Source organism: Ylistrum balloti, unplaced genomic scaffold, assembly GCF_031769215.1.
Source record: "Ylistrum balloti isolate Yb309-2 unplaced genomic scaffold, AGI_CSIRO_Ybal_v1 Utg369724, whole genome shotgun sequence".
Classification (NCBI taxonomy): Eukaryota; Metazoa; Mollusca; class Bivalvia; order Pectinida; family Pectinidae; genus Ylistrum; species Ylistrum balloti.
In genome coordinates this window covers 1,439,402-1,466,414 of record NW_026781942.1, presented here as the reverse complement: position 1 = coordinate 1,466,414, position 27,013 = coordinate 1,439,402, and the positions used below count along the sequence as shown (strand labels likewise).

Sequence of the window (27,013 nt, the reverse complement as noted above, 5' to 3'; positions counted from 1 at the left end):
TTTATACATCACTGTAGGTCGGTAACTTTTGAGTATTTATACATCACTGTAGGTCGGTAACTTTTGAGTATTTATACATCACTATAGGTCGGTAACTTTTGAGTATTAACACATCACTGTAGGTCGGTAACTTTTGAGTATTTATACATCATGTAGGTCGGTACCCTTTGAGTATTAACACATCACTATAGGTCGGTAACTTTTGAGTATTAACACATCTCTGTAGGTCGGTAACTTTTGAGTATTGATACATCACTATAGGTCGGTAAGGTTTGAGTATTAACAAATCTCTGTAGGTCGGTACCTTTTGAGTATTAACACATCACTGTAGGTCGGTAACTTTTGAGTATTAACACATCACTGTAGGTCGGTAACTTTTGAGTATCAACACATCACTGTAGGTCGGTAACTTTTGAGTATTAACACATCACTGTAGGTCGGTAACTTTTGAGTATTAACACATCACTGTAGGTCGGTAACGTTTGAGTATTAACACATCACTGTAGGTCGGTAACTTTTGAGTATTTATACATCACTGTAGGTCGGTAACTTTTGAGTATTTATACATCACTGTAGGTCGGTAACTTTTGAGTTTTTATACATCACTGTAGGTCGGTAACTTTTGAGTTTTTATACATCACTGTAGGTCGGTAACATCTGAGTATTTATACATCACTGTAGGTCGGTAACTTTTGAGTTTTTATACATCACTGTAGGTCGGTCACTTTTGAGTTTTTATACATCACTATAGGTCGGTAACTTCTGAGTATTTGTAAATCATTGTAGGTCGGTAACTTTTGAGTATTAACACATCACTGTAGGTCGGTAACGTTTGAGTATTAACACATCACTGTAGGTCGGTAACTTTTGAGTATTTATACATCACTGTAGGTCGGTAACTTTTGAGTATTTATACATCACTGTAGGTCGGTAACTTTTGAGTTTTTATACATCACTGTAGGTCGGTAACTTTTGAGTATTTATACATCACTGTAGGTCGGTAACTTTTGAGTTTTTATACATCACTGTAGGTCGGTAACTTTTGAGTTTTTATACATCACTATAGGTCGGTAACTTCTGAGTATTTGTAAATCATTGTAGGTCGGTAACTTTTGAGTATTAACACATCTCTGTAGGTCGGTAACTTTTGAGTATTAACACATCTCTGTAGGTCGGTACCTTTTGAGTATTAACACATCTCTGTAGGTCGGTAACTTTGGAGTATTAACACATCACTGTAGGTCGGTAACTTTTGAGTATTAACACATCACTGTAGGTCGGTAACTTTTGAGTATTTATACATCACTGTAGGTCGGTAACGTTTGAGTATTAACACATCACTGTAGGTCGGTAACTTTTAAGTATTGATACATCATGTAGGTCGGTAACGTTTGAGTATTAACACATCACTGTAGGTCGGTAACTTTTGAGTTTTTATACATCACTGTAGGTCGGTAACGTTTGAGTATTAACACATCACTGTAGGTCGGTAACTTTTGAGTATTGATACATCATGTAGGTCGGTATATGTAACTTAACAATTGAGTATTGGTTCACTTTTTTTACTTTTCTAATATATTTTTGCATTCCTGGAAGGTGTTTATCTATGGAAACTTATCTATTACTTGTTGATTGTCTGTCGGGATCATCAAGGGGGTTGACAGATTACTTGTGATCTTTTTCCTCTTGATTTGTTTTTATCAGTATTTATTTATTTATTTGTTTATTTATTTATTTATTTATTTATTTATTTATTTATTTATTCATTCATTCATTTTTTCAAATTCATCAATTGCTTCCAAATCGTTTACTTTTCATTACTTACATATATTTTGTCTTTTTTTTTTTTTTTTTTACACATATCAGACCGGTTAACATTTGATGATATTTGTATTCAGTGTACCTTTAAAAAGAAATGTTTCACGGTGTTCATTAAAAAAGACAAGGCAAGCCGGCAATATATAAAGAATTGCAGTAGCATCATTACCTAAAACACAGCTGAATTCTAGATATTATCTGAATATTGATATACACAATTTATGTAATATTGGGTGAAAAGGTTTTTAACAATGTGTATTAATTAACACTATTCATGAACCGCGGATTGAATCTATTCTTTAGTTTGAAAATTGTATAAAAAAACAAGCACCTTCTTTAATACAAATGTTGAGTTAGATACCTTAGAGCAAAACAATTTAAAATGAGAATGGTAAAATAATGAAGTTTAAGGAGAAGAATCGATGTTTTGAGATTTTAGTTATTACTGTGTGCATTCACTACTCCGTTACTATCTGTTATCAAGCTATGAACTTTACCATCATAATTTAGATTATTTCCAACTAACAAAGGATTATTAATTGTGTACATATTTTGGTGTATTATCATAATAAACATATATATATATATGTATGTAAATACTGTAAGAATGAAGTTTAATCTCAATAGGAAGTTAACGCATGCAGCATCAGTAAGAACCATATGTTCACTTCTGTATAAATTACCTGTTTGTTGATATTTCACGCTATACTTTCTGTGTTATGTATCGAGCCTAAAATTGTAAAATTATAAAACAACACCTGGCACGAACGTACAGTATATACACATGTATGAATATATGATATATCGTATTTACATAATGACTCATTCTGTTGTTCGATATCCCGATAAGATACAATACGTTTTAATATTATCGTAACAAAACGTATGATGTTTTAGCACCCTTTTAAAGCCAGAAAAATCTGAAAGATTTCATACCTAAAATGATGTGGTGTATCATATGTTAAGACATAGATAGCGTTTATTACTATTCATGCATATAGCTGTTTATAAGGATGGTCGTCAGGGCTTTGTGTTTGTTTAAATGTAGCAGCACTTTATCTATTATAGTTCAACATCTTTTGAATTAAATAACGTACTAATTGTATTTTTCAGTTATAGACCATCACTTTTAATTAAGACAATAGAAATACAACAATTCACTAAGCCTTTGATTTTGTTATCAAAACGTAAATGTGGCATTCCAATTCATCCAAATAGTGGTACGGTCAAGAATATACACATGCACATGACCTTGTTCTAAAATTATCTGATATATAAAAAGAATGAAACTTATTGAATTATGGGGCTAGATCAAATCCCCATTTAGGTTTTGACATTTCTTTAGATCACTTTGGATTTTCCTCAGACGCCACTTAAGCTTCAAACTTTAGGCCCTACACATCACTGACGGGTCTTAGAAGGACGAAACAGCTGTACTATGTAGTATCACTGACGAGTCCTAGAAGGACGAAACAGCTGTACTATGTAGTATCACTGACGAGTCCTAGAAGGACGAAACAGCTGTACTATGTAGTATCACTGACGGGTCTTAGAAGGACGAAACAGCTGTACTATGTAGTATCACTGACGAGTCCTAGAAGGACGAAACAGCTGTACTATGTAGTATCACTGACGAGTCCTAGAAGGACGAAACAGCTGTACTATGTAGTATCAGCTTTGCTTCACTCTAATTATAAATTTGTAGTTGAAGGTGTTATTCAACTTTTTGTTTTTTCTACAATGTTCAGATTTGAAAACTGATTATATCATGTGTATATTGATTCATCTTAGACGAAGCGAATCGCTTTGACGTACACGTGGGTTATTGTAGGGATAATATATATAAATGATTGAATCATTTCCATATATAGGATTTCATGTTCTAGACATTTTGGATATGATTCTGTCTTCATTAGTCTTTTAATGCCTATTAAGATTCCAATGTATGACATACCACTGTGGAAAGTGCCAGCCCACACATCTCATATCTAGCAAGTTTACTGTACCGTAGAGCATGGAATTTGTCATAACGTCTACCATACTATCATCACCGCACATCATCCGTATCTATATTACACCTATAAGCGACGTCAAACATTCACTGAGTAAAACATTTTTTTTTGTCGCTGATGTAATAACAATTTGTCGTGTATGAGCTCAGTGTTATTCCGAAATGAAAGTTTAAAGTGAAACGGGCGTATTTTTAAAGAAACGTCATGGAAGAAATATTTATGGTTTTCGCTTTTTTTTTTTTTTTTTTTGAAACACAACAGCTCTTACAGTAGATAGAAATTGTAGTTTCTTTCTGTACCGCATAAAATAGCCGTTTAGAAATATGAAGCTTTATTTGTATGATGCGATTTAATTATTTGTTTCAAATTATGTCTTCTTAAGATGTGTTATTCACTTGCGTCTTTGATATGATATTTTACTACATTTTTATATTTCTTTCGATCATCTTTTATTTTCCTTATTCGTCTTCTAGATTTCAATCTTGTGGGCCTTATCATCACTGAAGAGTTCTAGAACGTCGAATCAGATTATAATGCAATTTAATTCATTATTTCACTCTACTGTATTTAATCTGACATTTGTATTGAAAGGTGTTATTATCCTATGTGTCCTTTGTTAATGTTACTGGTGTAGAAATATTTACTATACAAGGTACCTATCTCTGTATGATAGTACTTGTGACTATTATTACCTATATCAGGTATTGATCGTTCTGATATTAGATAGATAAGATTCACTTTACATCGATATATAATTGACAGAACAGGGAACGTATGAATAATTTATAGTATAGCTACCAATTAAAACACAGATATACGGAGTTTGGTTTAATTATAACAGGTGTCTTGATATGATGACATTGATGAAAAAACTGTAGATAGAATACATTAATGTTGGGCTTATAGTAACACGTCAATAATGTTTAGCAAATAAAAGTACTAGATTGTAATTTTAGGTATACGGGTATTAGTCGAATTGTGATATGATATAACTGGATACTGCATGTTTTATATTTATCTCCCAGAAAGGACAGAGATTTAAATGTTAATGTTCCTACTCAAACAGACGACATCTGTTTGGTCAGTACGAGTCTTAGAAGTCTTCAGAAAATGATATCAATAAGTGAAAATTATAGTAAAAGATGGCGTTTTTCATTCTCTGCTGTAAAAAGCAAAATTGTTACCTTCACAAACCCAAATAGTAGAACTTGCACTGTGTATAATGAGCTTTATCTGTACAATTGTATTATACCACAGACTGATGGCATTACACATGTTGGTATCTTATTAAACTGTAAACAGAACTCATTCGAGAGAACAGCACGTGCATGTAATAAGTTAAGATCGGGTACGATGTCCCTTGTTCGTTCTGGTGCACATCCTTGTGCTCTAAACCCTTTAACAGTGGCGAAGCTTATCAAAATTAAAGTTTATCCATCAGCCGTATACGGATGTGAGCTTTGGCAATTGACAAAAACCGAAATAATAATGCTAGAAAGGGCGCAACATTTTATTGTTAAATCTATTCAAGGGTTTGAAAAGAGAACCAGAACAGATATGTGTACATCTTTACTTGGTTGGACCTCTATCGAAGCATATATAGACATTAGAAAGTTGTTATTTTTTGAAAGATTGTGTAGATTGAAAACAATGTCTTTTGTTTATAAAGTTTTCATTACCAGACAATTTTTGTTTCGACTAGGTAGACCATACCAGATCGGTTTCATCCCAGACATAGTCAAAATATTAAAAAAGTATTCACTGCTTCAAAATCTAGATACTTTTGTAGAAACTGGAATTTTTCGAAAGAAAAGCCATTGGAAAACAACAGTATATAATGCTGTAATGAAATATGAAGAGTACAATCTAAAGGAACGTATGAAGTTTGATGATGATTTTACAAGGTTTAGAGAAATACATAACCAAACCAAACCTAGTATTTTATGGAAGTTAGCACTTCGATTTCCTCAATACAGAAAATATATACATCACATAATGAAAATAGTGGTAACCATTCGTAGCTTGACTACCATGGAATTATGTCACAAATGTGGGTTTCTATATCAAGACCCTATGACACATCTAGTGCTACAGTGTATTTATACTTCCGAGTTGAGGGACCAACTGTGGTGCTGTATAATTAATACCACAGATATACTGTTTAGTGTTTATTTACACTCTCTCCCAGACCTTCAGTTATTACATATATTGATTGGAGGAAATGTAAACTATCAAATTAGTGCAGAAGAGCTGATTGAATTCAGGATAAAATCCTGTATTTGTGTGTTCAAGATGTGTAAACTATATTATAATTAATATATATAATGATAAGGATAACAAATAGTCCATGTACATTTTGTAGGAGTCATGTGACTTAACAATTCATTATAATTTACCTGATTTGTGTCAGAAAATTGTATTTTGAAACTCTTTGGGTATACCTTAAAATACCCCCTTTCGCTTAATTTGCACTTGATATGCCTACTCCTAAAGCATAAAGTGTGTATCTATGTTATTCATATTCTGTAATCATTTATATATGTATCGTACGCTTTGTATATATGTTCAACATTCTTCTGTAATCTTCATCTCTGGAGGCAATAAAGAGAATAATAATAAAGAGAATAATAACTGGATACTGCATGTTTTATATTTATCTCCCAGAAAGGACAGAGATAAAACAATACCGGTAAGGGTACAGTTTATTTGGTAAACAAATAAAATACATACATAGTGTCAGGTATATAGATCCTATGTGTTTATAAGCCTTATTTAACTGTATTACATACAGCTTATAACAATTCTGACGACTTTTCTGTGTCCTACACGAGTAATTAAAATAATTGCTTCCCGTTAAGGGAAATGTTTCGCTGCTCGCTTGAAATATAGCAAGATATCCAGCAGAATACCATTAAACTCTACAATATATTCAAATGACAGAGAGACGACCGGGTTTGGTGGCAGTAGTGTTAGATAAGTGGCTTCCTTGTGTATTAAACGTTCTTCTGGATGGTGTAAATACTGAAGGAGAACTTATGTTAAACGCATTACCAAGCCCGTTTAGTTAAAACTTTTCAATGTAAAAATAGAGACGTGGATTTATTTGATGTTTAATAAATTTGTACGTAGTTCTGATAATTGGTAATTTATTATTTATACATCCTGAATTACATTATATACATAAAGAAAATTTAGAAGATGATATATTTCATATCTGTTATATATATAGATATGTAGATGTCAATATCCCGAAAGTTTTTGTTGTGTTATAACAGGAATGATATTCTGTATGGTTATAACTTATTAATTATTACTTAATGTTTGAAAGTAACAATAAACAACGGTAACATATTACAACATGTAAACGTTAGAATGAACTAGTTTGCATTCAAGAAAAACCTATTCGCTACTCCTGTAAAGTCCCCGCTAAGTGTAAATAAAAGGGTATTTGTATAATATATATATGTTATATCTAGAAATATTTCTTAACAACTCAATTATGTAATAAAGATATACAGGTTTTTCGTAAATCAAATATTTTATCTACTATAAATAAGGTTATATTTATCTTAAATGATCTTAGTGATTTCAGATTCCTCGTTCATCATCAACATAATTTTTAAAATGTGGATTCAGGTATGTAGTACACACATGTAGTACGTGGATTCAGGTATGTAGTATACACATGTAGTATGTGGATTCAGGTATGTAGTATACACGTGTAGTATATGGATTCAGGTATGTAGTACACACATTTTGTATATGGATTCAGGTATGTAGTGCACACATTTTGTATGTGGATTCAGGTATGTAGTACACACATTTTGTATGTGGATTCAGGTATGTAGTACACACATGTAGTATGTGGATTCAGGTATGTAGTACACACATGTATGTTGTAACGTTACACTGGTTACTTGATGTGCTTACAGCGTGGTCAGGATTCGACGGTTAAGTATGACATGTTGTTTAGGACGAGTTACGTTAATTTATTAAGTGTTCAGAAGTTAGGTATACAGTAATGTAAGATATTGTACGAAAAACAGATCATTTTATATCTGAGTTAAATTTAGTGACATAAGAACAAATGTAAAACAATATGAAACATAGATCAGAAGGTGTTTTACTCTGAAATTTAACAGCATTCGTAAATTTTAAAAATTAACCTGACATTTAGAGCTACGACAAATCTCAAGGATTAAAGTCGACCATTAGAACTGACCACTATTAAACTTCGAAGTCCTGGGGTACAACACTATATACATAATGCCGAATTTGACCCAAGGAAACAAAAGGCCTTGTGGTACAATGTTATGGAGCATTCGACAATTTCTGCAATAAAACAGAGCTAGTCAGTCCCGTTATTTGTAATATAAGTTGAAATTTAAGCAATTCACTGTAAAGTATGCGGAAGTTTGGCTATTAAAACTATATGCCTAATTACAGTTTAATTACTTGTAAAGAAAGAGATACTGTTGTTTAATCAAGTTTTACGGTTGATAGTACAATTCTTTGTCACGTAGGGGAATATTTAATATTTTACAAGGAAAGTTTGCCTTTTTAACTTGCATTTATAGCAAAGAACAATATTAAAAATTGACAGAACATTAGTCATAACATATCCGAATGTGTGATTTTCTTTCTTTCTTCTTTTTCGTATGATACCTCTTCATAAATCTAGCAATTTTCTAACTTACAAATAAATTTTAAGTATAGTGCTTGAAAAACACTTTTTTGTTAAACATAAACAAATCCTATATTAAAATGAAAGGGCTGGAAGAACAATTATGTGGATGTTGTACGATTATTTTGTTGATCGGAACTATATAGCTGACGATTAAGTAACGAGAATTGTAATATAGGAGTTATTGGACAGTTTAGTAAACATATATACCTGGTATGCAAACGAAATTATGATACCATGAAGTTATATGTGTAGAACGAGCAAGCGAGGGAAGAAAAACTGCCTACATATAAAAAGTGACAATGACATTCTTTATAAAGAATTCTGAAGTGTCTGTTTAACCTATGTATATATTTAAAACTAAAGGTATCAACTTTGATATTTCAACAAAACTGCATCAACATAAACTAATGGTATCAACTGCTGGGTAAGAATGCAGAAATCAACTGAACGTCACACTTATAAGAAAGCGGAAGTAGCTTAAGCAAAGTATGTAAAGCTGACAGTACAAACTGTACTTTGTAAATAGCTTGCCGCCGAGCTGACAGTAAGATGCTTATATTGTATAAGTAAGTTCCTCAATCAAAACTTTGATAGAAAAATAAAGGTGGAAGGTCTCTCTCTGTCTGATAGTAATGCTGAGGCTTATCTCTTGGTACCACAAAACTGACAGTTCAATATTTGGTAAAGTATCCGGAAGTTGAAGGTTTTATCTTTTGGGGCAATGTTATAATGACGATAATGTTAATTGATAATACAGGTTTTTAAAGGTAAAACGTGTACTTACAATTTTATGGTTGAGGTGGTCCAACTCCCTCTCTGTCACAGTTGTCCGCTTAGGGACAGTAGGATGGCTTGATTGGCGTTTTATCTCGTTGTATTTATAGAAGAGGAACATCCCCGGAACAGCCAGGGCCGATAGGGGCTTCAGCACTGGGGACGGGCTCCGGGGGGCAGGCATTTTCTCCCGGTCGCGGCTTTTCCAAAGTACGGGCATGTTGTAGTTTTGGTTGTTTTGCCGTATGGTGCGATCAATCGTAAGGACAGAACCAACCAGCTTTCACGATCCGCTCTCGTCGCGATCTTCCCCGCTACTTTGTTATGTGTTCCTACAACTTCCGACAAATGACATCGCCAATCGATAAACGATTTAAAGAAAAGAAAACAGTTGAATGGTGAGCGCGAGGCGGTTCTATGATCGGCGGGTTGGTCACGCCTCTCCTTGACTCCCCTTCACGTTGTACGGGAGGGCGGGAGATCTGGGCATGTTTGTCACGTGCTTCAACTGTCAAACGTTCCTTAAGAGCCTAATTCCACATTTATAAATTAGTAGTTGTGATAGTAGTAGATTTTCTTGGTTGTACGTGAGGCCATGCGCAGTGTAGGAAGTGTATTGATCGAGCCCCGACCACGGCCAGTGCGCTCTCCAGTACTCCGGTCGATATGCTGAGATCCTACACACGATTAAACAACAAGCTTAACCTGCTTCATCATGTTTTGTTTTTGAATATTAATGTAAGTATATCGTCGATAAGTGGGTCCGATAATTGAAGATGGATTCAGGCCACCTCTTGATGACTGTTGCCGTAAAGCTGATAACGACAGATCAACTGTCATATCTTAATATCCGTATGGATTTTTCTCCTCACCTCCCACATCTCCTTGCTATTGTCATAACACGTTCAATGTCAAACGGTCTCTAACGTTAGTGGAGACAACAGCGTACCTTCTCTCCGCCAGTCTGCCGTAACGTCTCCCACACATGGGGAAGTCTTCCATTCAATAATGTGAAAACCTACTTCCACTTTTCCCCGTACATTACATCCTTTCTACATTATCTATTTTTCACTTATGTTTTTAAGATAACGACCTGCACGAATTAGACAAGGCCGTCATTTCCGAGAATTTATTTTAACGTTGACAAGTCATGGGAGAAATTTATGAAAAAATTGCATTGTTATCTTAGTAGATTAAATATATACTGGAATGCCCATCCTGTAATTGCCATTTATTCTGAGAATGGCATATTGTGACGCCTGGAGATCATGAAATGACACCGCATTCACTGAGACCATAGACATCGAGTCTGGATAATTTTAATAATGACAGGAAAAATAATGATTTATGGAAAGCCTATGTAAACAATTAGTACCCATGTAATAAATTTCCTTATATTCCATGATTTTTGAAATTCGTCAAAAATGAGTCTCTTTTTCTAGTCAGAGGTTCGCTAGAATGATTTAGTCTGTGGATGATTTCTCGAGTCTACATGAAATATGTCAGTAGTGGCATAGCCAATGTTGCCGCTATACTTCAATGCTCTTTTACATTTTGTCGTTTGATGTTGGATAGTCGGCTTCATACTTACGATGCCAAAAGCACTGCATGAAGAGCTGTTTCAGAACATCTGTTTGTGTATTCGATATTTTGTTTAAGTTTCGATTTTAGCGTTGATAGTATGCACTCTTAAGGGTTGGTATGTAATATTCATAAGTAAATTTTCATCTTGTTATAGTTTTTTCTCTCTTGAGATTATAATGTAATGCTTTTGTGTTTTTACTATACCCTAATGTTATTTTGTTAGTCTTTGTTGTCACCAATCGTATGTCTTTTATAAAAGTACTTAAATATTCTGTTTGTGTGGTGTAAAACCACATGATCTCCATGTGATAATAAGCTTGATACGACAGCCGAAACTTTTATAGTCCGATTAATGCAGACGATAGTGATTGCATATCGAACCGGAACATCGACTTGCTTTATGTAAATTCCGATACTAAATACAGCTATAGGCATCTTGCCTTTTATCTATCCCTTTGATAAAAAAAATACCAACGTGTCAACATAATCATAATCCAACATCAAATCAATAAAACCAGGGGAAAATATGAACAAAAGAAAGATCTACCCGGATACTCCTGAAAAAAAGTACAAGGAGAATAAGACCAGATGTTACGGAAGAGTAACCGTCTTCTGCTTCATAGACGACACCAGCCATGTAAATCTTGGTCAATCCAAGTCAGTAATGTCATGTTCTCAAATGAGGACAAGGTATACAACACCGAAACCAACGGGGAAACTGATGAGCATAAAACACGTTCAGCTTCATATCACACAAAGAAATAGCATATTTCTCAATGAGATCACTATGGCGACCGTAAAACTTACCAAAGTATCCTAAAGTTTATAATTATCACTTACTCTGTGACTGCTGCCATCATCGGAGTTTCCAAGTCCCATTTTTATTATAGCTGATCATAATATTTCATTCGAAACAAAAGTGCATGACGTTTTGAAAAGGCATATAGAAATTAACTGCGATGTTTTCACAAACAAGTTTGATTGCTGTGGAAACCTGTTTACAGTTACGGTCATGAAGTTTTTCGTTAGTTTTTAAAGCAACAGTAAAGTAACAGTTATATTTTGTATGACTGTGTATGGAAAAATGAGCTAGTCTGTAGAGATAATCTTACGCTAAGTGTAAGTCTCTATACCGAATCATTGATCACTGAATCATGTCGTGTTGGTAAACACAATTATTTATGGCATCAACAACATAGTCAATGGCCTGCAAAACACAAGAAAAAGTCAATGACGACCAAAACAGGCCAAAATACGAACAAGTGAAAGATTTAAATGGAAACCCTCGAATAAATATTTGTTTTCAAACCCAAAGCCATCAAACCAGACCCATTTAAAATGGACTAAAACTGTTTCAATCGTGACAATGACAACCTTCGTCCGACCAATTCTCCCCGCTTTATATTGTGTCTCCTCACACTTAACACTACAACTCATTTAAGTGGCATATACATATCATTCTAGTATATTTTGCTCTTCGATACAACCATATTAGTTCATGTTACATGCTGGACAAAAAAAAAATGAAAAAAAAAAGAAATAGAAAACAAAACAGGAAAACTATTGTCTGTATAATCAACCCCGTTTTCCGCTGAATTCTGTGAAAGCTTATTTATATAAAGATCCTATTGGTATTCCACTGGGAGATAAATATGCAGCATGTCTAGTCAGTCTTTTGTTATACCCCTGCTGGTATCATTTTTATAATGTCTATTAAAGGAATGAGATAAGATCGCTTCTTTATCTTTTTCTGTCACATTCAGTTAATTGATGTTTTGCTCTTAAATCGCACAGATTCGGTAAAATATTTGCTTTGCGTTTCATTCATCCCCTGTGTTTCTGATTAATAATCAACCAGTTCCCTTATTTGTGTTCTTATGTTTTGTTTTCCTTTATTAAACTCCCATTATTTATAACAAAATGCTCACTTTCGTGAATTTTTCTGTACTGTTAGACAGATGTCATGACGAAATCATTCAGTAAATATATATCTCAAATTTCAATTTGTCTGTTTTCAATGTTTCCTAAATGCAGTTAACAGACTTACTCTATTTCTATAATGAATACAAAATCCATCTATTTTCGTATCTATACGAGATTATACCTATAAATATCATGTTCTACCGACAGATACACGAGATTATACTGATAAGTATCATGTTCTACCGACAGATACACGAGATTATACTGATAAATATCATGTTCTACCGACAGATACACGAGATTATACTGATAAATATCATGTTCTACCGACAGATACACGAGATTTACTGATAAATATCATGTTCTACCGACAGATACACGAGATTATACTGATAAATATCATGTTCTACCGACAGATACACGAGATTATACTGATAAATATCATGTTCTACCGACAGATACACGAGATTATACTGATAAATATCATGTTCTACCGACAGATACACGAGATTATACCTATAAATATCATGTTCTACCGACAGATACACTAGATTATACTGATAAATATCATGTTCTACCGACAGATACACGAGATTATACTGATAAATATCATGTTCTACCGACAGATACACGAGATTATACTGATAAATATCATGTTCTACCGACAGATACACGAGATTATACTGATAAATATCATGTTCTACCGACAGATACACGAGATTATACCTATAAATATCATGTTCTACCGACAGATACACTAGATTATACTGATAAATATCATGTTCTACCGACAGATACACGAGATTATACTGATAAATATCATGTTCTACCGACAGATACACGAGATTATACTGATAAATATCATGTTCTACCGACAGATACACGAGATTATACTGATAAATATCATGTTCTACCGACAGATACACGAGATTATACCTATAAATATCATGTTCTACCGACAGATACACTAGATTATACTGATAAATATCATGTTCTACCGACAGATACACGAGATTATACTGATAAATATCATGTTCTACCGACAGATACACGAGATTATACTGATAAATATCATGTTCTACCGACAGATACACGAGATTATACTGATAAATATCATGTTCTACCGACAGATACACGAGATTATACCTATAAATATCATGTTCTACCGACAGATACACGAGATTATACTGATAAATATCATGTTCTACCGACAGATACACGAGATTATACCTATAAATATCATGTTCTACCGACAGATACACTAGATTATACTGATAAATATCATGTTCTACCGACAGATACACGAGATTATACTGATAAATATCATGTTCTACCGACAGATACACGAGATTATACCTATAAATATCATGTTCTACCGACAGATACACTAGATTATACTGATAAATATCATGTTCTACCGACAGATACACGAGATTATACTGATAAATATCATGTTCTACCGACAGATACACGAGATTATACTGATAAATATCATGTTCTACCGACAGATACACGATATGTACTGATAAATATCATGTTCTACCGACAGATACACGAGATTATACTGATAAATATCATGTTCTACCGACAGATACACGAGATTACACTGATAAGTATCATGTTCTACCGACAGATACACGAGATTATACTGATAAATATCATGTTCTACCGACAGATACACGAGATTATACTGATAAATATCATGTTCTACCGACAGATACACGAGATTATACCTATAAGTATCATGTTCTACCGACAGATACACGAGATTATACTGATAAGTATCATGTTCTACCGACAGATACACGAGATTATACTGATAAGTATCATGTTCTACCGACAGATACACGAGATTATACTGGTAAGTATGATCTGATGACGGATATATTATCTTCTGTTTCTATTTTGAACAATCCTTCCCGTTCACGACGATATTTTCGTTTAGTTGAAGTCAATTCTATTGCACACAACAGACAAATGAATTGCACAAAAGTTATTACAACATACTTACGTCCTTTAAGTTACATATAAATACGTGCAAAACTAAGGTGTCAAGCAACAGCCTAAGATTCTTATAATATATACGTGTACGAGAGACTTTCGAGTTTAAGATGTTACAACAAATAGTGACACACCGGATACATAAAATATGTATGTGAAAATTCATTAGAGATCACATGTGTGACAAACTATTCTGAAATGGTTGATTTACCTTGGAATCACTGAAAAGGCATAATAGCAAATATTGTTAAATCAATTTAAAATCTATTCTTTATTGTCGAAAAACCAACACCAAAAACTACCTGTGTTGGATAGTACAATAGATGAACTTATAGATGAATATCAAAATATTTGATCTATGACACTGCACGTACAATAATTGATTGTACTTTGTAGATCTTGTCATTGTTTTATTTGCTGGTAATATTCATCTTTGTTTTACTTCTATATGGTTCTAGCGTTGTTTCTCTCTTGTTTTGTAGAGCTGAGCACTTAATTATTTTTCAAGTTGTCTAGATCAATCGAGCCAGCTTCTAAAACTTACACTGTTGAGCAAAAAGCATGCCACGCCGAAGTACTTTCACTATTCGGCCAAGGTAATCCACATTGTATATATCGAACGACATTCTAGATCGATTACACTATTGATATCGATTTAAACTCTTTCTAGAACTGATAAAAACTATTCAGACAATGTATTTCACATCATACCCATCAAACCTCTTTCTGGATCAGAAAAAAAATCAGCCGAGGTATTTCACATCATACCCATCCAACCTCTTTCTAGAACTGACAAACAATCAGCCGAGGTATTTCACATCATACCCATCCAACCTCTTTCTAGAACTGACAAACAATCAGCCGAGGTATTTCACATCATACCCATCCAACCTCTTTCTAGAACTGACAAACAATCAGCCGAGGTATTTCACATCATACCCATCCAACCTCTTTCTAGAACTGACAAACAATCAGCCGAGGTATTTCACATCATACCCATCCAACCTCTTTCTAGAACTGACAAACTATTCAGCCGAGGTATTTCACATCATACCCATCCAACCTCTTTCTAGAACTGACAAACAATTCAGCCGAGGTATTTCACATCATACCCATCCAACCTCTTTCTAGAACTGACAAACAATTCAGCCGAGATATTTCACATCATACCCATCCAACCTCTTTCTTGAACTGACAAACTATTCAGCCGAGGTATTTCACATCATACCCATCCAACCTCTTTCTAGAACTGACAAACAATCAGCCGAGGTATTTCACATCATACCCATCCAACCTCTTTCTAGAACTGACAAACTATTCAGCCGAGATATTTCACATCATACCCATCCAACCTCTTTCTTGAACTGACAAACTATTCAGCCGAGGTATTTCACATCATACCCATCCAACCTCTTTCTAGAACTGACAAACAATCAGCCGAGGTATTTCACATCATACCCATCCAACCTCTTTCTAGAACTGACAAACTATTCAGCCGAGGTATTTCACATCATACCCATCCAACCTCTTTCTAGAACTGACAAACAATCAGCCGAGGTATTTCACATCATACCCATCCAACCTCTTTCTAGAACTGACAAACAATCAGCCGAGGTATTTCACATCATACCCATCCAACCTCTTTCTAGAACTGACAAACTATTCAGCCGAGATATTTCACATCATACCCATCCAACCTCTTTCTAGAACTGACAAACAATCAGCCGAGGTATTTCACATCATACCCATCCAACATCTTTCTAGAACTGACAAACAATCAGCCGAGGTATTTCACATCATACCCATCCAACCTCTTTCTAGAACTGACAAACAATTCAGCCGAGGTATTTCACATCATACCCATCCAACCTCTTTCTAGAACTGACAAACAATTTCAGCCGAGGTATTCAATGTCAAATTAATCAAACTACTTTGAACACAGTCTACAATGTTCTTTGTATATAACGCAGTGCTATATCCCCATGTTTTTGTTTAATATTGTTTATGTGTAATTAGAATCCATGGTGTGATCATTAAATCTTAATTGCTTCCAAATATAGTATCTAATTTTCGACATGAAATATTTCATTGTGAAAATCACTTTGTTTCAATATCTACTATGATGATTTTTTTGAGATTTTTCAATGCTTTGCAATTTTCTGCATGTGTCGGGAAAACATGTTTACCTTACCTTTATATACTGGGTTTATGGACTAATCAGCCATGTGTAGATGAGTAAGGATGATCTCAACCTTAATTGAAAATATTAAATTGGCAATCACAAGGATTATTGAGTGATTGTCATCTAAATAATCTTTCCCGATGGATTGAGATCGCTCTTTATCACCCTTAAGGGGTGAATGTTTCCATACATAAAATGTTACTAGGCTCGTCTCAATGTTTGGCAATGCCAACGTGATGTTGCTGAATTGTTGCTATGACGTCATAACGTTGTCTGTCTAGTTAACTGTTATTTACAAATGCTTTTATATAACCCGTAGATTCGTAACCACACGTTGGGGTGCTACAGTAAGATATATGGTCATAAGACGTACATTATAGTGTATAAAACATATTGCCGAATTTAAACAGGGAATGACATTGAAAAATGGTGTGAGATGGGGCTGCCTATTTAAGGCTTTATGCTCTACTTTGTTATCAATCACTTCCTTCTGGACCAAGATGACAAAAAAAACTAAAGTCTCTGTTGCATTTTTCAGCATTTTATCAATCCTGTCAGTTTGGCACGCCAAAAATCTGAGTAGTAGTTGACAAGCAAAGAAAAATGTTTTCTGGATATGTCGAAAGTACAATCTATGGCTATTCAAAACGTTTTTTTGGGAATCATTTTATATTTTCTTATGTCTACATTTTTCTCCTTGGCAGGTATATGTCCATTAAATACAGTATGAAAATATCATCCATTTTCATATTCAGTTCAGTTGCAGACATTTTGAAAGTTGTTGAGCAGATCCAAAGTGTTTGTAAATGCAAATATTTAGCTGTCAAAGAAAACAATACAAAGACATACCTATGCTAAGCGCATTTCGATACAAATTTCAAGAGGTTGTATAAATGAAACATTTTGTTATATCGATCTAGTTAGATATCTCCAGACATTGTGAAGAATGCTAATCAACATTAGTGTAGTCAAGTTTCATAGAAAATAAACAAGTTATATACGACACAAGTGTAGGAGAAATATAACCGCACACTGTCGGCTGTTATTGCATGCTTTTATGACAGCTATGTTTTTTCGATCTGGTCATTGTCTCGCCAATATTTTCGTAACAAAAGAGATTGACGTTCCGCTTTGAAATATCATATATAGCAATTTTAACTAACAAAATGTTCACAATTTCGCATGAAAATAGTTTGACTTAAAAGGCAGGATCTAGTTACCTATGATCTGAGGATGGAAATGTGCCAGTTGGGAAACGTTATCTAATAGTAACACAGTATGAAGGTCATTGTCAAGGACAAACCAAAAAATGAGAAAAATCAGATTTCATTAGGCAATAACAATATAATTTATATATATATATATACACACACAAAGAAAAGAAATGCATGTGTAGACTTCACAACAAAGCATATCTAAAGGCAGAAATGAGAATCTAAAGAAAGATTTCTTCAAAAATGGCTTGTCGATTTCAACGCTAGTAAGACTATATCAATGGTAATAACAGATAAAAACAAACCTCTTCACCACCCTTGTTTGTGAATGATACCAAACAAACAGAGGTAACATGTCACAAACACCGCGGTGTCGCCTGAAGGAAGGTGGACCGTCTAGGCTCTTTAAAGACTGCTTTACGTCCTATGAATAGTTAATGGTGATACCAGAACCTGCCAGGTTTGGTTGGTTGAGAAAAGTCGGAATTTTCGGTAACAAACAACCAATCACCGCCAAATATCTGACGACTGCCGCATGTAGGCCTCGACCCCGAGACCCGGATGAGGACAGCTAATGATAAGGATTGTCAGACGTTTAATCACTCTGTCATCGCAACCCTTTTGGACTAATCATGTTCAGCATATAATTTTTAAAAAATCTTAGCCTTTTAACTTTGGGCCGTGCTTTATTTTTTGGAATGCGGTGGCGTGATATGTGACAGTATAACAATAGACAGAAGCCAAAAATATTCAGTTCGACGCAGTCAGAATTGTAAATGGAGCTTCTAAATTAGCTAGTCTTCAGAGAACATATTTAGAAACCGGTTGAGACCAATAATAATAATACGAAAACATAAAAAATAACACAATTTTATAAGTTTGTTCATGGTCAGTGTCCCTCCTACCTAACTAACATACTCCCTGCTCTTCATCCTGGCTTTAATTTCTATGACAATAGAAACACAAATACTTCCTATCAAATAAGGTGTCGTATAAATTCTTAAAACAATCCCTTTACTTTTCTCCGTTGATGTATAGAACGACCTTCCTGACGACGTTAAGCGTTATCCATCACTTGCTAAGCGTCCGTAGATGTCAATTAACACAATGATCTTGCACCATCTTATGTCATGTAGTAAAAAACCTGCATTTCCAAATGAATCAAGAAACACATTTTCTCCATTCTTTCAAAAGCCTGTAATGATTTTTATGCTATGCAAAGCTGGACGTGTTTGATACAAGTTAGTTTGCTGGTTCCTCTCGTTACTGTATTCCTTGTTCTTATTTGCGAACGTGAACATGACCAGGACTTACATGAAGTAGAAGATGATTACTCTTCCGGAACACCTGGTCTAATTCTCCTTGTATTTTCGCAGGCGTCTCTGTGTGTAAATATTTCTTTTGTGCATATTTTGCACTAATGAATTTTAATTTTGGTTATGATTATGTTGGCATGTTGATTTGTGATGCTTTTCTACCAACGAACTGTTATGCGTTTTCAGATATGTTTGTAGCTTTATGTAGGCAGAATAGTCGATTTTAAAAAATATTTTTCCTCGTGCTCTTTTTATAACTTTATGTTTCCGATGTTTTCTCAAATAGGGTAAAACACGTTTCTATATTGGTTTGATGGTCATTCCAATGTGTTTGCTTCCTCTTTTCAACCCTGGTCTTTTTTAATTTGTACCTTTTTATCAAGAGAGGTACAGTATATTCATGTCTCAATGTTTTGTGTGTCAATATTCCAATTCAAAGAAAATCGTTGATTAACATCTGGTACCGTCCAGTCATCTGAATTATTTCATTGTTGTTCACACTCAAAAAATTAAAATTCAATAGTAATGAAGGAATTCCGTGTTTGGAAATCAGATAAGAAAACTAATGAAAGATAACTACGTCTCGTATAGTTAGAAGTTCTTTTGTATTCCTTGTATATTAGTATTAAACACATGTAACCCGGCTCTAATTTCCAGAAATTGACATCATATAAATTCACCTTTATATGTAATGTATGTGCCTTCGATGGACATGCCTATTCTTCCAGAACACCTGGTCTTATTCTCTTTTGCACATGGTCAAGTATCTCTATGTAGATTTTTCCTTGGATCAATTTTGAATCAATAATTCGGTGTAGATACCGGTGTTTGGGTATTTAAATAGGACTTTGTACGACTTTCTATATACGACTTGCTCGTACTTCAAAGTCCTGAAATGATAACTATACATCAAAGTTAAGATGTTATTATTTTTTGTGCAACATTTGAAATTTTCTTTAAAATTCCCTTCGAGGAAGCGAATGCTACAAAATATTTTAGATACAATCCTCACAGAAGTTAATGGTTTATCCTGGTATTTTTCATGTCCAGTTAAAGCTGTGACAAGCATTGCTCGAGTGATATGGTGTCGTACATAGGGAAATGGTGTGTTGACCTTACAGAGTCCATTAATTAACTAATTCTATTGATGACTCACAGACAATACATAGTGATCATGTTATCAGACACTACTCTCCAGCCTTGCAGGATCGGTTTAAAGAACTAAACATGTTCATCATTTAACATACTATAGACAGCTTAGCTCGCGGTTCTATTTACTATTTAAACACTTTTAGCAAGTCTTTTCCTTGGTTATAACTTATTCTCAAAATGTATTTATTGTGTAGGTTTTATCATTGATAAACAGTCGAACCCCGTTATATCATATAACTCAGTGTTTCGTCAGGAACGACAAAATGTCATACTGAACATTCCAACTAATCTTAATCGAATACACCGATAACTCGAAGTTTTCCCATAATACCGCAGACTTCGAGATACTGAGGTTCAAGTATATCTATTGCATTTATTTTAAAAAAACGATGTAATGTGCATCATATAGTTCTGGTATCGTTTTCTGATTAGAAAAGACGAGATGTAGAAATCGGATGTATCTAAACTCAGATAGTTGTTGACTTCAAAAGGTTTCGATTCATCATCTTAACATGAAATGACGTATTTCTACGCATATTGCCAGTAATTAACTTAGCTGTGAATTACTGTAAAATACCTCAACACTTACTGATTCGACATGTGTGTATTCTGTTCATTTTTATTCGTTTCTAACAACTTCAAATCTAAACATTGTAATTTGCTAACCTTTTAGCCATAGATTAAAGTTTCGGTTGCCATAGAAACAGTATTAACAAAACGCTATATTTGCCCCAGGGAGAAAGTCGAATGTCCAGGTTACTGAAATTGATGTTAATTAAGATACATTGATTTGGTGTTCTCATTTTGTTTTACAGTTCTTATTTGCCATGGATTTAATGTTTAGTTAAGGGTATACTTTTCCATCGAACATTTAACACTGATCTTCCACAATCACTGACTCATCCACCTACCCATCCATGTTCTTTTTACCTTGACATCATGGACACGTTTCTTTTCCAAACAATTTTTAAAATTTACTTTATTTTCTCATTTAATTTGCGTTATTATTTTCATATATACATGTAAACATGTGTTATTAATGTACCATAATTTCAAGCATACACACCATATGAAATTTTAAATAACTCTACCTAACATTCATGTAATTAATATTATCAGTGTCGTAGTTCACCATTCCTTCCAGACAATAAATTCTATTCTGTTAGATTTGTTGTTACTACTTTCTTCCTACAATTTCATTTTGTCTACTTAAATTGCCATTAGTGATAAATTTTGATTACAACTCATTAATATTTTTGATCGTGTTTTTGTATTTGACTGATATCATATATATTAATCTTATATAAGTACTTGTCGCGTAAAAATTTGTTTCTATTTCTGAAAAATATTCTCATAAGAAATGCTCTGTTATCGTTTTAAAATTGTTTAGTTTAAATACAATTCTTTTATTTTATGACCGATTTTGTTTTATGACTGCCTACACTGTATTTAATCTTTAAAGTAAAATGCTTTTCCTTGGTTAACCATCATTTTATTACGTTAACATATCACTATTAGCGAGACATCAATAAGAATCTTTGTGTACTTTAACAAACATTGTGGAGCGATTATACCGAATTAATGTAGAGTTACCACTTAAGCGTTATTCTCAATACTACAAAAACATGTGAAGCAACAGTTATGATGCCCTGGTGTAGTAACAGTTATGATGTCCTGGTGTAGTAACAGTTATGATGTCTTGGTGTAGTAACAGTTATGGTGTCCTGGTGCAGTAACAGTTATGATGTCCTGGTGTAGTAACAGTTATGGTGTCCTGGTGTAGTAACAGTTATGATGCCCTGGTGTAGTAACAGTTATGATGTCCTGGTGTAGTAACAGTTATGATGTCCTGGTGTAGTAACAGTTATGATGTCTTGGTGTAGTAACAGTTATGGTGTCCTGGTGTAGTAACAGTTATGATGTCCTGGTGTAGTAACAGTTATGGTGTCCTGGTGTAGTAACAGTTATGATGTCTTGGTGTAGTAACAGTTATGGTGTCCTGGTGTAGTAACAGTTATGATGTCCTGGTGTAGTAACAGTTATGGTGTCCTGGTGTAGTAACAGTTATGATGTCCTGGTGTAGTAACAGTTATGATGTCCTGGTGTAGTAACAGTTATGATGCCCTGGTGTAGTAACAGTTATGATGCCCTGGTGTAGAAACAGTTATGATGTCCTGGTGTAGTAACAGTTATGGTGTCCTGGTGTAGTAACAGTTATGGTGTCCTGGTGTAGTAACAGTTATGGTGTCCTGGTGTAGTATCAGTTATGGTGTCCTGGTGTAGTATCAGTTATGATGTCCTGGTGTAGAAACAGTTATGATGCCCTGGTGTAGTAACAGTTATGGTGTCCTGGTGTAGTAACAGTTATGATGCCCTGGTGTAGTAACAGTTATGATGCCCTGGTGTAGAAACAGTTATGATGTCTTGGTGTAGAAACAGTTATGATGCCCTGGTGTAGTAACAGTTATGATGCCCTGGTGTAGTAACAGTTATGATGTCCTGGTGTAGTAACAGTTATGATGTCCTGGTGTAGTAACAGTTATGATGTCCTGGTGTAGTAACAGTTATGATGCCCTGGTGTAGTAACAGTTATGGTGTCCTGGTGTAGTAACAGTTATGATGCCCTGGTGTAGTAACAGTTATGATGTCCTGGTGTAGTAACAGTTATGATGTCCTGGTGTAGTAACAGTTATGATGTCCTGGTGTAGTAACAGTTATGATGCCCTGGTGTAGTAACAGTTATGGTGTCCTGGTGTAGAAACAGATATGGTGTCCTGGTGTAGAAACAGTTATGGTGTCCTGGTGTAGAAACAGTTATGATGTCCTGGTGTAGTAACAGTTATGATGTCTTGGTGTAGTAACAGTTATGATGTCCTGGTGTAGAAACAGTTATGATGTCCTGGTGTAGTAACAGTTATGGTGTCCTGGTGTAGAAACAGTTATGGTGTCCTGGTGTAGTAACAGTTATGGTGTCCTGGTGTAGTTACAGTTATGGTGTCCTGGTGTAGTAACAGTTATGATGTCCTGGTGTAGTAACAGTTATGGTGTCCTGGTGTAGTAACAGTTATGATGTCCTGGTGTAGTAACAGTTATGGTGTCCTGGTGTAGTAACAGTTATGGTGTCCTGGTGTAGTAACAGTTATGATGTCCTGGTGTAGTAACAGTTATGATGTCCTGGTGTAGTAACAGTTATGATGTCCTGGTGTAGAAACAGTTATGATGTCCTGGTGTAGTAACAGTTATGGTGTCCTGGTGTAGAAACAGTTATGGTGTCCTGGTGTAGTAACAGTTATGGTGTCCTGGTGTAGTTACAGTTATGGTGTCCTGGTGTAGTAACAGTTATGATGTCCTGGTGTAGTAACAGTTATGGTGTCCTGGTGTAGTAACAGTTATGATGTCCTGGTGTAGTAACAGTTATGATGCCCTGGTGTAGAAACAGTTATGATGCCCTGGTGTAGTAACAGTTATGATGCCCTGGTGTAGTAACAGTTATGATGCCCTGGTGTAGAAACAGTTATGGTGTGTCCTGGTGTAGTATCAGTTATGGTGTCCTGGTGTAGTAACAGTTATGATGCCCTGGTGTAGAAACAGTTATGATGCCCTGGTGTAGAAACAGTTATGATGCCCTGGTGTAGAAACAGTTATGATGTCTTGGTGTAGAAACAGTTATGATGTCCTTGTGTAGTAACAGTTATGATGTCTTGGTGTAGTAACAGTTATGATGCCCTGGTGTAGTAACAGTTATGATATCCTGGTGTAGTAACAGTTATGATGTCCTGGTGTAGTAACAGTTATGATGCCCTGGTGTAGAAACAGTTATGTTGCCCTGGTGTAGAAACAGTTATGATGTCCTGGTGTAGTAACAGTTATGATTTCCTGGTGTAGTAACAGTTATGGTGTCCTGGTGTAGTAACAGTTATGATGTCCTGGTGTAGTAACAGTTATGATGTCCTGGTGTAGTAACAGTTATGATGCCCTGGTGTAGTAACAGTTATGATGCCCTGGTGTAGAAACAGTTATGATGCCCTGTGTAGAAACAGTTATGATGACCTGGTGTAGTAACAGTTATTATCTCCTTGTGCTGTAACAGTTTACTTCTCCTTGTAGTTTTAATATTTCTTCGTGCTAATGTTGTGTCCTTTTTTTATCTAATTTGTGGTTATATTAAGATTCTGTTGATATGTTGGTACCTCCTGTAATTTAAAACAAAGATTTATAATGCTAACACTACCTTGGTAAGCACATGGATCCAATAAAAGACTTCCAGGAGAAAAGGATCCACTATGGACACATCAGGAGTGAATGGGTTGTTTTACTATTCCGTCTTTATACAGCTATTATACTGATCTATTGCTTATTTTTCATTTTTATATATCTGTTTTATTTCACTTTATCTATTTTCATTGTTCATTCTGTTGGCATGATGTTGTCTGCTAGATATTTAAGGACATGTGTATTTGATATTTTTCATGATTTCAATGTTCGCGTTGAGAATCCATCGCAAATATAGCAAAAACGGAATACACACAATCACAAAATCACACAATCTCTCTCTCTCTCTCTCTCTCTCTCTCTCTCTCTCTCTCTCTCTCTCTCTCTCTCTCTCTCTCTCTCTCTCTCTCTCTCTCACACTCACACACACACACACACCATCACCATCACCACCTTCAAACACACACATACACATACATATCTGTGAAATATTCAGTTTACAGTTGCATATGAAATGTTTCTCTCAGCTATATCTTGATACTTAGATACTTATTTCAATACACACAATGGACGTTATGATAATTGTTAGTAGAATATTATCACATATTTTTCCCTGTCATTGATTAGGAAACATTCTTCGTCTTCACGTCTAATCGTGGACTGCCAGCGATTTCATCACTAATAATTTATCCACATATTATCGAATTTCATGATTTAATTTCGCAACCTATACAAGGTTGTTCACTCTTCCTACGACATCCATCTGCAACTTGAATTGGGTAAAAATAAACGACGCCAAGTCGTTCCGTGTTTCTCTTCTCCTTAGAAACAGACAGTGTTTATTGTGTAAAGATGATGATACATTTCCTTAACAGAAATGAAACAATTACCTTTGCTTGATCTGGTAGGACATGCACAAGATATTACATGTGGCACGTAAAGGTGTTGTTTGTGATGTCTCAGTTTTGGTAGAGGCTCGCATACTTCATTGCGTATCTTAATTAATAATTCTGTGTCGTTGTATTTTTGATGACAGTCATTACTTCAGTTGACATTTGAACTTTGGCTATGTCTAGACAGAGTTATACCCTTGTCATGCCATAGTGCAATGTATTTACTAACGTCTGACCTGACTAGCACCTGAAGTAATTTAATCAACAATTGTCGCCTCTCTCATCACACCTATGCGACGTTTTAAAAGATTTATATTGATCGTAACTCCGATTTTTGAAAGTAACAGGGTTGTTTTGATTCGGAAGCGCTTTGACTGTAGAATTCAGTCTTATATATACACATAAAAGTCACGATTGTTACATACATTTCAAAAAGCAAATTAACTTAATGCAGGGATGTCAGGTGCAATTACTTAGAAACTGTGACTTATCTATCAATAGGCATTTACATAGATAGTTGTTTATTTCATAATCTATACAACTATCACAAGTAACATGTAAGAGGGAAAGTAGCGTAGCACGATGTCACAAAAGAAAATGTGAGACATACAGTCGACGTTAGGTAAAAGGTATGGCACACTGAGAAATGTTTGTTGTTGATAGCAAGGGTGCAACGTATTTGGGAGTGAATTGATGGGTTGACGGACTGGGAGACAATTGAAGCATTCACAGGTTCTTATGTTCTTCAGGACAACCGTGTTTCACAACATTCCATAGATTTAGAATACCTCTTCTTCCCATTAATGGCATAGGTGATTTAAGATATTGCTTTTAAGTCTAGCGATATAGGAAAACACGCATTCATAGACTGGCCATCCACGTTAAGGAACAAAGAGGTATTTCACAGATTGACCGTCCACGTTAGGGAACAAAGAGGTATTTCACAGATTGACCGTCCACGTTAGGGAACAAAGAGGTATTTCACAGATTGACCGTCCACGTTAGGGAACAAAGAGGTATTTCACAAATTGACCGTCCACGTTAGGGAACAAAGAGGTATTTCACAGATTGACCATCCACGTCAGGGAATAACTAGGCTTGTCATGAACTGAAAACCCATGCTAAAGAATCACAACATTTACTATAGACTGACCATCCATGTGAAAGAACCAATAATTTCTTACAAGTAGACAATCCATTTCAGTGATTAAGAACTATGTTATCGATATGATATCGACGCTACGT

The 27,013-nt window shown here is 34.8% G+C and overlaps 1 protein-coding gene across 1 annotated transcript in view; it reads right to left on the bottom strand.

The window, feature by feature from the left end:
- The window catches only part of LOC132565460 (uncharacterized), a 63,746-nt gene extending 54,235 nt beyond the window's left edge, over nt 1-9,511 (bottom strand). Inside the window, exon 1 of the mRNA XM_060230099.1 lies at nt 9,302-9,511. Coding sequence (XP_060086082.1) covers nt 9,302-9,511 — 210 coding nt within the window. The remainder of the gene's footprint in view (nt 1-9,301) is intronic.
- Between the last annotated feature and the right edge of the window lie 17,502 nt (nt 9,512-27,013).